Source organism: Pocillopora damicornis, chromosome 10 (assembly GCF_964200805.1).
Source record: "Pocillopora damicornis chromosome 10, jaPocDami1.2, whole genome shotgun sequence".
NCBI classification, from domain to species: Eukaryota; Metazoa; Cnidaria; class Anthozoa; order Scleractinia; family Pocilloporidae; genus Pocillopora; species Pocillopora damicornis.
The window spans coordinates 22,411,119-22,427,295 of NC_142679.1; the positions used below are offsets into that span (position 1 = coordinate 22,411,119).

The 16,177-nt window shown below is 37.5% G+C and overlaps 2 protein-coding genes across 3 annotated transcripts; both read left to right on the top strand.

The window, feature by feature from the left end:
* Positions 1–946: 946 nt before the first annotated feature.
* On the top strand, positions 947–14,767 carry LOC149039419 (uncharacterized). 2 transcript variants are annotated; one of them, XM_089185585.1, is made up of 4 exons: positions 947–1,274; positions 1,723–1,872; positions 12,240–12,761; positions 13,132–14,767. In XM_089185585.1, exons 1-4 carry the CDS (start codon positions 968–970, stop codon positions 13,470–13,472), a joined length of 1,320 nt encoding a protein of 439 aa, XP_089041711.1. In that variant the 5' UTR covers positions 947–967; the 3' UTR covers positions 13,473–14,767. The 2 variants fall into 2 exon arrangements, with proteins under 2 accessions (XP_089041711.1, XP_089041713.1); XM_089185587.1 differs by having other exon boundaries at positions 954–1,274; positions 12,240–12,746.
* Positions 9,352–11,447, top strand: LOC149039420 (EGF-like repeat and discoidin I-like domain-containing protein 3). Its single transcript, XM_089184066.1, has 4 exons — positions 9,352–9,639; positions 10,153–10,294; positions 10,747–11,075; positions 11,295–11,447. The coding sequence occupies exons 1-4, from the start codon at positions 9,352–9,354 to the stop codon at positions 11,445–11,447; spliced, it is 912 nt and encodes a 303-aa protein (XP_089040192.1).
* Positions 14,768–16,177: the final 1,410 nt, after the last annotated feature.

Here is a 16,177-nt window from a genome sequence, read left to right on the forward strand (position 1 = left end):
AAGAACGTTAAATTTCATTTGAGGTTTAAAAGGGAAAAATTTGAAGAAAGTAGTTTTAATTCTTTGACCTGTAAACGGATTGGAATTGGGTAATAGAGGGCTTTTTTCGTTTGCACGACTTCATCTATTCATGAAGGAGACGATGATATATTTGAGCACCGTATAAGCTGCTACACGCGACAGCCTTTTGTCGGGCAGGCTTTTACAGTTCCATGCTCTCACCTCACAAAAACGTCTCTTTTTGTGGGAGAACACCAGATGTACAACGCCTTACCAAAAGGTTCTCTCATTTTGTGATGCATGCTGAAATCCTCACCGACGACACCACCTCTGACTAAAATCATCTGCGAGAAGAAATCAACTTAATACCAAGAGATCTAACTCAATACTTAATTTTCCTGAAGAAATGCTATTGCTAACCGAAGTACGGGATGCTCTTAAAACTGAGGGCTTTAATGGACAAGGCTAAACCTGAAAACAGTCTAGTTATTCAGTATGCAGCTGTCCACAAGTTTTGTTTTTGTGTTAATTCTAACGTAAAACGTTTTCGACTTTTCCCACAAAAAGTGAACCGAGAGGATATTCAAAACTAAATAGATCGTCGCTCAAATTCATCACACAGAAGCAAATAGAGTAGTACTGTAATCTAACTCTTCTTTCGCTGAAAGAATACAACGAATTCGAAGAGAATCAAACTCAACTGATGGAAAATTAATGTGATTTAAATCTTTGACCTGTTTACGAATATTTGAGTTCATACAAAAGAAAACATCACTTTGCTTCGAAAACTCTATCATTTTAAGATTATTTTAAAGCGAATCATGATTCTCTTAAATAAGTTTATGACAGAAAGGGGGTTTCTATTCTAACTATCCACTGTTCTCAGTCAACCTTAAGAAACAGGTTCATTCATTGATGTCGTAATACCCGGCCCGTACCTCTCACTGAATTTCGTTTTTCAGGAAAAATGCCTTGGATATTTCGTTATTTTCTTGTCTGTGTCTCGGTCGCCAACATTGTAATCGCTGAGGATCAATGCAGGATAGAAATGAACATTCGTGGAATGGCTCTCAAAGGTTTCGCTTTTAAGAGAATGGCGGTGGCGGCTCCTCACATCTGTGATATCTTATGTGAAAGGGAAATTATCTGCCAGAGCTATAATTTCAACAGAAAAGAACAGATCTGTGAATTAAACAACCGCACAAAGGATGCAAGATCCGAGAATTTCCGCTCAGACCCAGCGTGGTTTTATATTCGCCGTTTAAACGGAAGAGGTAAGTACTCAACCATGCACTTTGAATAAAGATCATGCTGCTTACAGACCGTGTTTTCCAATCTCCAGCGCCCGTTGGTATCAATTTCTCTATCAAAATAGAAAATTTCATCCTTTTCTTTATTCCTTTAAGTTTAAATATTTGTTAACTTCTTTTTAAAAAAGCAGCTCTATAAACATTGACACCAAATGATTGTGTTATTTCTACAGGAAGCTTAGGGTCAGTAAAGAACTTTGAAAAATTGGAAGCTCGAACGAGGGGTTTAGGCGAGAGGGGTCCTGTCTCCCCAGAGGGTTGTGCTTGACAGAAAGTTGAAATATTTCACAACCAAAGAAGGACATTCAAGTGAATGGAACTCGAGCTTCATTCTTATTCTCTCGTACTTTTCATTTTTCCTTTCCATCTGCGCTTACGAAAATTTTTTTTTCAACATTTTTACCCGTACCAGCTCCCTTGGGTTCGATACCGGAGTTACCAGCACGTTCATGCCGAGAAATAACAGCAAGCGAAGGGAAAGACACACCAAGCAACAATTACTGGCTGGATCCATCTGGCACTGGGAAAGCAGTTTTGGTTTACTGTGATATGAATTTGGAAGGTAATTCACATTTAACTCGTTGTAGCTTTCATTGTGTGTTTGAATTGTCGCTTTTTTTGGTAGCGTCCTTGGTTGCTTTAAGATGTAAAAAATCACACCAGTCCTGAAAACAATGCATTGCGCAGTTTCAGCTGTATATTAAAAAGAAAAAAAAATACCCAAGAGGGAAAAATACAAGCAAATAGACAGGGTTTAACCACACTACACTTTTATAAAGTTTTGAAAAATATTCTTGCTTTAAACCTTTACACCCTAAGATCAGTATTCATATTCTCCATACTGTTCTCTGTACATTTACTAAGGTGCTGACAAGGAGAATTTGTTTGACAATCAAGAGTTTCTTTAGTTGGTGATCATTTCCTTTATTCTTGTGACTTTAATGTTTGATTCAGGGCTGATATGGTATGGAGAAATTAGATGCCAGTCACTCTTAGGGGTTAAAGGGTTAATATTGCAGGCATTGTCCATTTTGTTGGAAGAAATGTAAACATTATTTTTGTGTTATGTGGCTATGATTGTCAATTTAGTACAATGTACTGTTTCCCTGCTAAATTAATGTTGGTTAAATTTTACTTTTTTCTTTTTTCACTCCCCAACAAGATCACAATGAATGCATCAGTGGAAACATTGCCTGTGACGTGAATGCATACTGTACCAACACTGTGGGTTCCTATTACTGTACCTGCAAGGAAGGATACACTGGCGATGGACGCTTGTGTTCAGGTACATTATTATTTTAATCATTAAATATGTAATTAAATTTAAAGATGTTTGGAATGCTTGTACGCAAAATCCTCGCAAGAATAACGCAACATGCCAAGCTAGGTTTACAGACAGATATTATCACTGTTTCCATGTTAGTGGATCTGGATTTAAAGGCCATGATTGTGATGAGGGTAAGGAATCTTGTATTTTTAGTAAGGCAGAAAAATGATGCATAAGTGATGAGCTCCGCCGGCCCCTCTCTCAAATTGAAGTTCTTTTAGGTGATTGGGCAGACTTATTTGAAATGGATGAATACCAAACAACCGCAAACACCTCAATAGTTTGATAGTCACAGAACATCGAAGGTAAAAGCCTTTGCCTTTCATGGCTTGCGAGAAGAATAATCCAGAATGGCATAAGTTATTCAAAATACAAAAGAGGACTTACATAGAACAACTCTTTTGCTCCTCATGGTTAATCTTGAAATGGGATTCATCACTCAAGACATAGTTGAGTGTTTGAACGGAACACACGGTTGTGATGTGAATGCTGAGTGTAACAATACCCTGGGATCTTACAAGTGCACGTGTAAAGATGGATTTCAAGGAAATGGAGCCAAATGCACAGGTAACTAGTTCTGACATATTCATACTCCGTTTGTTACCTTCAGTTTTTCAGATAAGTTAGAAAAACGGTCTCATTTACATTATTTTCCTTTTCGTGTTCTAGATCTAGATGAGTGTATGATCGGAACACAAAACTGTAATGTAAATACTAAGTGTAACGATACCCTAAGATCTCACAATTGCACGTTTAAACATGGAATTCAAGGAAATGGAACAAACTGCACACGTAACCAACATACCATACTCTCTATTTTCTCGATGGTACCTGTCATGTGACAAAAAGGAATGACCAGAAAACAAAACTGTTTTTTGTTGATTTAGATACCAACGAATGCACTGAAGGAAAACACGACTGTGATGTAAATGCTGAGTGTAACAATACCTTGGGATCTTACAAATGCACTTGTATGGATGGATATGAGGGAAATGGAACCAACTGCACAGGTAACTAGTTCTGACATATTCATACTCCGTTTGTTACCTTCAGTTTTTCAGATTAGTTAGAAGAACGGTCTCATTTACATTATTTTCCTTTTGGTGTTCTAGATCTAGATGAGTGTATGATCGGAACACAAAACTGTAATGTAAATACTAAGTGTAACGATACCCTAAGATCTCACAATTGCACGTTTAAAGATGGAATTCAAGGAAATGGAACAAACTGCACACGTAACCAACATACTATACTCTCTATTTTCTCGATGGTACCTGTCATGTGACAAAAAGGAATGACCAGAAAACAAAACTGTTTTTTTGTTGATTTAGATACCAACGAATGCACTGAAGGAAAACACGACTGTGATGTAAATGCTGAGTGTAACAATACCTTGGGATCTTACAAATGCACTTGTATGGATGGATATGAGGGAAATGGAACCAACTGCACAGGTAACTAGTTCTGACATATTCATACTCCGTTTGTTACCTTCAGTTTTTCAGATTAGTTAGAAAAACGGTCTCATTTACATTATTTTCCTTTTCGTGTTCTAGATCTAGATGAGATTATGATCAGAACACAAAACTGTAATGTAAATACTAAGTGTAACGATACCCTAAGATCTCACAATTGCACGTTTAAAGATGGAATTCAAGGAAATGGAACCAACTGCACACGTAACCAACATACCATACTCTCTATTTTCTCGATGGTACCTGTCATGTGACAAAAAGGAATGACCAGAAAAAAAAACTGTTTTTTGTTGATTTAGATACCAACGAATGCACTGAAGGAAAACACGACTGTGATGTAAATGCTGAGTGTAACAATACCTTGGGATCTTACAAATGCACTTGTAAGGATGGATATGAGGGAAATGGAACCAACTGCACAGGTAACTAGTTCTGACATATTCATACTCCGTTTGTTACCTTCAGTTTTTCAGATTAGTTAGAAGAACGGTCTCATTTACATTATTTTCCTTTTGGTGTTCTAGATCTAGATGAGTGTATGATCGGAACACAAAACTGTAATGTAAATACTAAGTGTAACGATACCGTAAGATCTCACAATTGCACGTTTAAAGATGGAATTCAAGGAAATGGAACAAACTGCACACGTAACCAACATACCATACTCTCTATTTTCTCGATGGTACCTGTCATGTGACAAAAAGGAATGACCAGAAAACAAAACTGTTTTTTGTTGATTTAGATACCAACGAATGCACTGAAGGAAAACACGACTGTGATGTAAATGCTGAGTGCAACAAGACCTTGGGATCTTACAAATGCACTTGTAAGGATGGATATGAGGGAAATGGAACCAACTGCACAGGTAACTAGTTCTGACATATTCATACTCCGTTTGTTACCTTCAGTTTTTCAGATTAGTTAGAAGAACGGTCTCATTTACATTATTTTCCTTTTCGTGTTCTAGATCTAGATGAGATTATGATCGGAACACAAAACTGTAATGTAAATACTAAGTGTAACGATACCGTAAGATCTCACAATTGCACGTTTAAAGATGGAATTCAAGGAAATGGAACAAACTGCACACGTAACCAACATACTATACTCTCTATTTTCTCGATGGTACCTGTCATGTGACAAAAAGGAATGACCAGAAAACAAAACTGTTTTTTGTTGATTTAGATACCAACGAATGCACTGAAGGAAAACACGACTGTGATGTAAATGCTGAGTGTCACAATACCTTGGGATCTTACAAATGCACTTGTAAGGATGGATATGAAGGAAATGAAATCAACTGCACAGGTAACTAGTTCTGACATATTCATACTCCGTTTGTTACCTTCAGTTTTTCAGATTAGTTAGAAGAACGGTCTCATTTACATTATTTTCCTTTTGGTGTTCTAGATCTAGATGAGTGTATGATCGGAACACAAAACTGTAATGTAAATACTAAGTGTAACGATACTTTAAGATCTCACAATTGCACGTTTAAAGATGGAATTCAAGGAAATGGAACAAACTGCACACGTAACCAACATACTATACTCTCTATTTTCTCGATGGTACCTGTCATGTGACAAAAAGGAATGACCAGAAAACAAAACTGTTTTTTTGTTGATTTAGATACCAACGAATGCACTGAAGGAAAACACGACTGTGATGTAAATGCTGAGTGTAACAATACCTTGGGATCTTACAAATGCACTTGTAAGGATGGATATGAGGGAAATGGAACCAACTGCACAGGTAACTAGTTCTGACATATTCATACTCCGTTTGTTACCTTCAGTTTTTCAGATTAGTTAGAAGAACGGTCTCATTTACATTATTTTCCTTTTGGTGTTCTAGATCTAGATGAGTGTATGATCGGAACACAAAACTGTAATGTAAATACTAAGTGTAACGATACCGTAAGATCTCACAATTGCACGTTTAAAGATGGAATTCAAGGAAATGGAACAAACTGCACACGTAACCAACATACCATACTCTCTATTTTCTCGATGGTACCTGTCATGTGACAAAAAGGAATGACCAGAAAACAAAACTGTTTTTTGTTGATTTAGATACCAACGAATGCACTGAAGGAAAACACGACTGTGATGTAAATGCTGAGTGTAACAATACCTTGGGATCTTACAAATGCACTTGTAAGGATGGATATGAGGGAAATGGAACCAACTGCACAGGTAACTAGTTCTGACATATTCATACTCCGTTTGTTACCTTCAGTTTTTCAGATTAGTTAGAAAAACGGTCTCATTTACATTATTTTCCTTTTCGTGTTCTAGATCTAGATGAGATTATGATCGGAACACAAAACTGTAATGTAAATACTAAGTGTAACGATACCCTAAGATCTCACAATTGCACGTTTAAACATGGAATTCAAGGAAATGGAACCAACTGCACACGTAACCAACATACCATACTCTCTATTTTCTCGATGGTACCTGTCATGTGACAAAAAGGAATGACCAGAAAACAAAACTGTTTTTTGTTGATTTAGATACCAACGAATGCACTGAAGGAAAACACGACTGTGATGTAAATGCTGAGTGTAACAATACCTTGGGATCTTACAAATGCACTTGTAAGGATGGATATGAGGGAAATGGAACCAACTGCACAGGTAACTAGTTCTGACATATTCATACTCCGTTTGTTACCTTCAGTTTTTCAGATTAGTTAGAAAAACGGTCTCATTTACATTATTTTCCTTTTCGTGTTCTAGATCTAGATGAGATTATGATCGGAACACAAAACTGTAATGTAAATACTAAGTGTAACGATACCCTAAGATCTCACAATTGCACGTTTAAAGATGGAATTCAAGGAAATGGAACAAACTGCACACGTAACCAACATACCATACTCTCTATTTTCTCGATGGTACCTGTCATGTGACAAAAAGGAATGACCAGAAAACAAAACTGTTTTTTGTTGATTTAGATACCAACGAATGCACTGAAGGAAAACACGACTGTGATGTAAATGCTGAGTGTTACAATACCTTGGGATCTTACAAACGCACTTGTAAGGATGGTTATGAAGGAAATGGAACCAACTGCACAGGTCAGTAACAAGCCAAGGTACCAAGCAATGTTTTCACAATTAAAAAAAAGTTAACTGTTAACTGTGAACAGACGCCGGCACGAGACTAGCAAAATTGCAGGGTGCTCTGCAAGTGAACATTATTCCAAAACTTTTGGCGTATTGATAGTGTTGTTTGTTTCCTCCTTTATTTAGAGAAATTATGGTCTGTTATCATTTGCGAGGGAGGAAAAAAGACCATAAGTTGTGATAATGACCAAAGAACTATCGACGTTGTGGATGCAAATTATGGTAGACTGGACTCAAACACTTGCTATCATTCCGCAGTTAGCGATAAAAACTGCAAAGCTGCGAACTCTCTTTTCATTGTGCGGTTGAAGTGCAACGAAGAAGCTAGTTGCGAGCTGCATGCAGATTCTTCAGTTTTTGGGAATCTATGCCCAGGCACATATAAATACTTGGAAGTCAAGTACAAGTGTGTGAATTTAGGTTAGTACCCATAGCTATTGTTGTATGCTGTGAACTGGGGGGAGAAATGGCCTTTTGCTACCATTTAGGACGCATTTATTTTAGAATTGCATTAGGCGCTAGATCACCCGTCCATTTTCAGTCGGGGGCGTATTAAAAAAAGATACGCAAAGAAGCAATCGGTAATATAGTCAGTACTCAAATATCAAATCTTTTTTCGAATTAATACCTTTACACTTTTATCAAAGACATGGTGGATAAGTATTCATTTGTTTCCGGGGTTTCAGTTTCATTTTGTCTTGAGTGGCGCCCGCAAAAGCAAAGGAAAACTCGACAAGGTGGTCTAGGATAGATTTTATGCACAAGGGAAAAAGTTCTGAACTGCCGTCTGGTCGGTGAACTCTGGGTGGATCATGTGTATACCAAAGGAGTGCAAACTGACAATTTTCAAGCCGCATGCAGAAAAATTCAATATTAGCATGCCGGACCATTTTCCTGCATAAATAGTGAGATAAAAAAGGTTCAATTCAATAATTCTGGATCGCACCTTCGTGTACGTTGCTTATGAGCACTGCTGCTGAACTAGAAGCAAATGAAAATTTAGAGGTACCCTCTGTCTTGACTCCTGGTTAATCATTCAGTAACACAACGAGATAGACTTATTGTATACATTGAAGAGAGAATGTCCACTAAGACCGAGCGAAAATGGAAATTCGTGATACATCTCGAAAAATCAAAATTCTTCATATTTTCTCTGAAGATACCCTATAGTGGCTTAAAAAACGTGATAGGATTTTTTTCTAGAAACATCTTTTTAAACTATTATGAAATAAAAAAGCCGTCACGAGCCAAAATGTCCTGAAAGGCATCCGAAAAATAGGTGATTGGTACCTTCACATTGAATTCGCCCTTTTGAATTGGCATCATAGAAAGAACCGTTTCCTGCTTTCAACACTGCTGTTGAAGTCTTTGCAAGTAACTTGACTGCAATCTTACGCCAGTGAATAAAATTTAGAGGTCATGGTAAGCCGATGAAATTAACTAAAATTCACCTTCGAATAATTTGTAATTTAGCGTATTTTTTTAAGGGACATTTTTTGTACCCGGTAAAACATCGGAGAAATTGAAAATGACATTCGTAAGAGAATAAATGCTGGTCTAAAATGGGGTGTAAAAATTAGTTTCGGGCTTTTTACCAGCGCCGAGTAGGAAGCCTCTCAAAATAGCGGTTATCACAACAAAAGCGTGTCAATCGGAAGTCAACAAATAGCACATTCTCCAAACCCGAAAGCAAAGGATTGTAAAAGTTTTACATTATAATTAATCTGTTTAGTCGTCAGTAATCCACAGCGCTGAAGGACTTCATTTTTAGAGTTTTTAAGTTTTATGCGAGGAAGTGCTTGATAACATCAATGAAGAGATCTGATGCTCTTGATCTGTTAAAAATGGAAGATTATACACCAAGCTCTTCGCAACAGTGTTTATACACAAACAAGTAATCAGCATTAAGTAGGTATTTTCTCATTAAAAAAATACACCTGGTGTGGGAAGAAGCCAAAATGTACTCAGATTACGTAACATGGAAAATATCTGCCGATGGCGTGTGAGAAATTTAAGTTCTATTGAGTTGTTGCGACTATCTTTTTTTATTTGGTAATTTAAGATTTCCTTTTGTTTTAAAATAGATTTACGTTGTCAAGGAACACTTGATATGGAAAGCGGTGTAATCACCGATGAGCAGATAAGTTTCTCTTCCCAAGAAGAGAATGACGCAAAAATTGTAAGATTACATCACACAGGGAGGACTTGGATAGCTGATAGGAAGGATTCTAATCCGTGGCTTCAGCTCGATCTCAGAGCTCAAAACACTAAAGTAACACGAGTATCAACACAGGGATCCCATCAACATAACAAATGGGTGAAGAAGTACAAGCTACAATACAGCAACTATGGAGTGAGATTTCAAAACTACAAGGAACAAGGACAAACCATATCAAAGGTAAAACTGATCAGAGGTGGCGTAGGGTTCTATAACATGAGCTGCTCCTTGTAAACAAAGCTAAGTTCATTCCATAACTCAAAGTTCCCAATACGTTCTTTGAGTAGTTTGTCAGGACAAACAGTCTTCTCTGCAATCAGATTAGCTTCGTTTCTCGATTTGTTACGATGCATGAGTCGGTAGTTGTTCTAGAGAATTGCGACGATGTATGAAAATTTCATATAAATACCATTTTCTTTGCCCGGGTTCAAATCTCATCTAACCAGTTTTTGATTAACCTTAGATAGATATTTGTTGAAAAAGTTCGAGCTAATTTTACCGTACGGTGGCATGGGATGAATTTCATGAATCAAATCGCTCGTGAGATATTTCACGGTTTATCTAGCGAAAAACATTGCATAATATAATTATATAGATTTTATTTGAAAAAGTTCTTATGTGTACAAGGCGGGCACGTATCGTGCATTTTAAATAAAAACACTCAACATTTATTTCACATCTTTTATGATGCAGGAATTTAACGGAAACACAGACAAGAACAGTGTTGTTTATCACGACCTGAACCCACAGATCCCAGCGAGGTACATACGTTTTCTACCCGTGGAGTGGAATGACGAGATATCAATGAGAGTGGAATTGTATGGATGCGTCAAAGGTAAGGAAAATAGGTTTCATCTAAAGCTGAGAATCATCATATCTAATCGGCTTAACAAGTGATACTGTTTTGTACTGAATCCAATTAAAGATCCTCTGGCCAAGAAAAACTAGATAAAGGTAATGAAAGTTAGAAGTTAAATCAGCCAAAGCAAAAACGTAAGAAAATATCAAAAGCATTGACTGGTGTGTCCGAAAATTTCTTCTAAATTTCAATCGTCGAAACTATAAGAAGTTTTCTCCTAATAAGCTTGAGAAAGAAAAGGACACCGCACTACAGTTGATCTGATCATAGGAGCTTTCTAAAATACTTCATTTCGTTAAAAGTTTATGCAACCATGTTAACAACATTTTTGTAATCTATGCTATCTATCTATGATCTCATAGCTGCTTTTAATTCGCTGCCGTAGATAACTTATATTTGTGAAACGCCTGCTAACCTTTCGTAAACAGAATGTAGAAGATTTCTCGGCATGCAAAGCGGTGAAATCTCTGACGGACAGTTGAGCACCTCTTCAGAGAGAGATTCTAACCACTCCTCCACTCAGAGCAGACTTCATTTTGTAAATCCTGAAAGAGCGGGATCTTGGGCAGCTGAAAATAGTGATACGGATCAGTGGCTCCAAGTTGATCTGGTTATTCTGCACACTCGAGTGACACGTGTGGCAACACAAGGAAATAATGGACACCCGGGAGAGTGGGTTACAAAGTACAATCTGCAGTACGGCAACGATACTGAAAGGTTTTACAATTATACAGCCCCAGGACAAAACACAACGAAGGTAAAATTGATTTCTTGTGTATTGATTCTCGTTTAAACAAGAAAAGAAGTACTTTTGGATCATCATTTGCAGGGATTTTGCAAACGCACCGCCGGTAATAATTGCATAATATTGAGGCCCCTAGAGAGGCACGATTATAAGAATGGTGTATGAATGAGTTGTGAGACTGTTTTCACATCAAAGAATTAATGGGAAACCTCTTATGTTGTTAATTCAAAGGTTTTTGCTGGAAACACTGATCAGAATACCGTGGTTTATCACGACCTTAACCCACCAATCACAGCGCGTTACATTCGTTTTAAACCAGTAGAGTGGCAAGACTGGATATCAATGAGGGTAGAACTGTATGGCTGTGTACAAGGTAAGGCCTGAATGACAATAACGATTGAGAGGTACTTCTTGTAACTAGTAATTTACACCAGATAATGCTTCATTTCCTGTTCAAAAGCGAGCGCTTGGATATTGTTTACTGTGTGTCATCTAAATCACAATCGAGCTGCTACAAGTTGACGCGAGTTTTCTGGACCAATAATAGGGCGAAGAGAGGCAAAAAACCAATAAAATCCTGGACAACTTGTTGTAATCATTTGAAAATTGCTCTGCATAGTATTATTCAATTGACTCATCAGCTTTGGTGACATGGAGTTCCTTACTTCTTTGCTCTCCTCTTTTCACTGTCACGTGTGATCGCCGAACCACAAACTGGAATAATCTGACGAGAAAAACTACTCTAATTGTGGGAATGGGAAGGAAACCTTGTCTTCTCTTGAGATTTTTAGATTCCCCAACAACAAAACCTCGTGATGGCTCAACCACACAGTTTATAAAAGTATCACGTCGGTATTCAAAAACCCCATTTTGATTCAGGTCGGCAATCAATATGTTATTGTCGAATGTAATCCTTAGAAGTAATGAAGTAAGTCAATGCCCGACTATCGAGGATTTCTACTTTCTAAAAATGCAAACGTGAGGAAGCGTCTGAAAATGCCCAGTACGACTTGTTCGAACACTCCAAGTGACTGACGTTTCTATTCCATTCTTTCGGTGATTCAATAATTTACGTAACTATAATAACATTTCCTCATTAATAGTATCATTAGAAATGGCAAAGAAAATGACAATTTCTTACCAGCAACATTACTTTTATTGTATGGTTTTATGCAGGATTTACAGCTGTGTTTACAAATCTTGGTAAGATTGGATCAGAGGGTCCAAAGTCGATTAGTAGTCATTACAAAGATCAAGACCATGACGGACAAGTAACAGTGTCCAGCGGTATTCAAGATTGGATTGTGCCACGCACTGGTGAATACAGAATAGAAGCAATAGGAGCCTCAGGGGGGTACAGTGAGGACAGTTTTATCAAAACCGGAGGAAGAGGGGCACGAATGATTGGAAACTTTAATTTGACCAAAGATGAGATCATTCATGTACTTGTTGGTCAAAAAGGGGAAAAAGGGAATTCAAACCCAAAAACTGCCGGAGGTGGAGGAGGTACATTTGTAGTGAGAGAAAACAACAAGCCTTTGATTATAGCTGGAGGTGGAGGAGGAATTAAAAATATATCGGAACAACATCCAGGATGTGATGCGTCCATAAACACAACAGGGAATGGAGGGTATAACTTTCCATTGGGTTCAGGAGGAAGCAACGGAAATGGAGGAAACGCCAGTATAATGTCTTCAGGTACGTGGAGAAAGAAGAAAAAAACAAAACAATCAGTAGGTTCAATCCATCAGGACAAGAAGACGACAGTAAGATTTATCAGAACTTAATTGTTGAAAGTACTAATTCTAACTTTGAAGTTTTTCTTTTCTCGAAGGCATATCAGTTTTTTAAAAAATCCTACGCATCACTTCATGTACATTTCTTTTGTCCTGATAAGCTGTTCTATTTCTAGCAATTGACTACCAAATAATATTTTTGAATAAACTTCTAAAATTGAGAAGTGCACTAAGTTGATAATATTGCGAATCGTCGTTTAAACGCTCTTAAGTAAGTAATCAAATAGAAGCCATTTATGGGACAACTGCTTCTCACTTTTTTTTTATTGTAGGTGGTGGTGGCGGCGGCGGCGGCGGCTTCTACAGTAATGGACAAAGTGCTTCGAACTCTTCTGGTCAAGGAGGTAAAGGATATCTTCAGGGAGGAGAGGGTGGAAGTGGAAAGGGTGGGTTTGGAGGTGGCGGTGGTTTACGTAGACGTGGCGGTGGTTTTGGAAAAAATAACGGCGGAGCTGGAGGCGGTGGAGGTTACTCTGTAGGGAATGGTGGAGCTAATGAACAGTTTTCTTGTGGAGGAGGGGGTGGATCTTTTAACAATGGGACAAATCAGCAGAATGAATGTTGTTTTAATAGGTATGGACATGGTAGAGTGATCATCACGTTTCTTCAGTGACATGCCCTTGGCAGCACTTTCTCTAACGTGTGAGGCTAATTCTGTTTTGAAGGCTGATTAGTCTTTAAACTCCGGAATTGAATAATATTTTGTTTAATATTCAAGGTCAGTTACTGAGCACTTTAAATTGTTGGCCAAACGGTGCAACCTAAGGAATTAAAGTCATTTGTTTTTTAGTTCAGATTTTAGATTTACAAACATAGTTTTCTAGAATATTTTTTTTGTGAACATCTCCTGACATAAGGATCACGTCTCCCATAAAAACTGCTGTTTTTGTTCTTTTTCCGGCTCTTTTCTGAGCAATTTATCAGATGGACATGTGCATCAATTGAGAACTAATTAACAAATAACATGCAGGTAATGAGGACTAGTAAGTATTTCGTAGAGAAAATGTTGTGAAAATAGTATTTCATATTTTTCTGCACTTTAATCATCACATATATTTAAGAATGATTTTCAACTGACTACGAGGGTTTGTCAATTCATTTTTCTTAATGAAGTCAAAACCAAACTTGATTTTCAATTTTAATACGATCAGTTAGACCCAGTATCTTTATTTTTCCGGCCGCTCTTTGGGCCGACTGATTGCATTTTTTCGCACGACACAGATTGCAGTTTTACGGCCATTGGCACTGGTTACAAATTATCCAAAAAACTTTTTATTTGATTTGGGATTTGTATGGCCTCATTTGTTGATTATCAACAGAATCCTCTATTTATAAATATTTTACCTTTGTTTTGGTTTTACAGTGATACTCTTGATTTAGTGTTTCAAAGCTTTCAATAACACCTTGGGTTAGAAGGATCCGGACAGTAGAAAAAGAGAGGGCCGAAATATAGTGGCGAGGGCACAACTCTTATGCTTTGTGGTTTCACTGATAAATCTCATCAATGATTCGGTCTCGTTTCTCGAAACACGTGAAAGCAAAAGTAAGGATGGGAATCAAATATTATGTCGTTCTTCGGTGTTCTGTTTCAAAACCACGTCCATTCATTGGACTGGGAATACTGATAGGCCTACAGAGCGAACTGGTGCCGTAATAATTGGTGTTATAATAGAGTGTGTGACCAAAAAGGCTCCCAGTCTGACCACTGATCAGGACTCACACTGGAACAGAATTCTTTTAATAGCTTTCGCTGGAACTGTAAGTTAGATCGACTATGTGACGATCACGAACATAGTCGTATCTTGGTTGATATCATCAATTTATAATTAGTCATTAAATAACAAGCAAGGAATTAGGACTAGCTAGTATTTTAAAAAGAAACTATTGTGAGTTCAGTTCTTCAGATTTCACGTGTTACATTATAGGAACGCTTATCAATTGACTGTAAGGGTTTATCATGTGATCAATTTGTTTTTTCTTTGTCAGCTCAAAACAAAAAGCGACTTTCAATTTTCATACTCACAGTTAGATCCTTGTTTCTCTTCCCTTTGGGTCGTATTTTGCTGCGCACGACACAGACTGCATTTTTTACAGCGACCAGCGCCGGTTGCAAACTATTCGCGAAAAGTGTGTTTTACTCATTTGTGATACGTTTGGTGTCTTTTGGTTTTTATCATTGGAATACGTCATTTTTTACTGTTTTAGTATTGGTTTTAGGATTTCCAGTCAATTGAAAAGGGTTCAGTTTCACTTCTAGCGGAATCCTGTAAAGCAATTGAAAAAAATGGCCCAGGGTTGATGCCAAATTGTCGATGTGGCCACTTTAAGTAACGTGTTTCCAGATGTTGATTAATTGAGAGGAGACTAACGAATGCTAAAACGAGACTCAGTCATTTAGGTTCTGTTTCTCTTTTCAGAGAGCAGGGCATAAAAGCGGTTACATATGCCAACGTGTTTTATATGACACGTTTAAGTTTCCGCAAAACTTATTTACTTGTTAGATCAGAATGCTTTTGTCAACATTTAGAATAACTTTTTAGGAGGCTCTCACGCTCTTTCATGTAAAAAGGAGGAGAAAGGTGTAGTTGTAATAACAACTACCATTTTGCGTGAGTTTTCAGTCAGTAGTGTCAGTTTAAATTACTAAATGTTAAAAATCAATAAATTGGTTCCTAGATGTCAGTAATGGCTCTTTACTTAGTTGCACTTAAGTTATAAAATAACACATTGAGAAATAATAATACTTTATTGGGGGAAAGAACGTGGAAATATGTTTCACCGAAATACGAGAATCCTCAAGTTCAGTGCAACAATTTTCTGACCTTCGTTTTTGGTTTTTGGTTTATTTGCTTCCTTATCCTTTCAGTCTCTTTTCTTGCCTTACTTTCTCAACCCTCTTAACGTTGCCTCCCTTGGTTAGAGACGGAAGATTCACTTACGACTCACGTGGCCGTTGAATGGCCTTGAACACAGGCCTAGTGGATAGTGAATTGTAGATATAAGAGGCATTTTGCGTCCCTATTAACTCTGCAAACATTCTCAAAAGTTAAAGGAAATTTGGGATGTGTCCAGGAAATTTACCGAAATTTGCAGAAGCGGGTGCGGGGGTTGGGGGTCTTGCAGTGTCTGTATATGAGCTGAAGAAATTTCAGGGACATGACTGTTGCCACATTTTCTCAGATTCTCCTTGCATTAAAGGAATCGTTCAGAACCTACTGAAAGTGACCAGCTCAAGTTGCACCATGTTGGCAGGTATATAATTTTCGGGTAATTTAAATAAGAAACTAAAATCTTACAAGTTGGCGTCTTTAGGAAAAA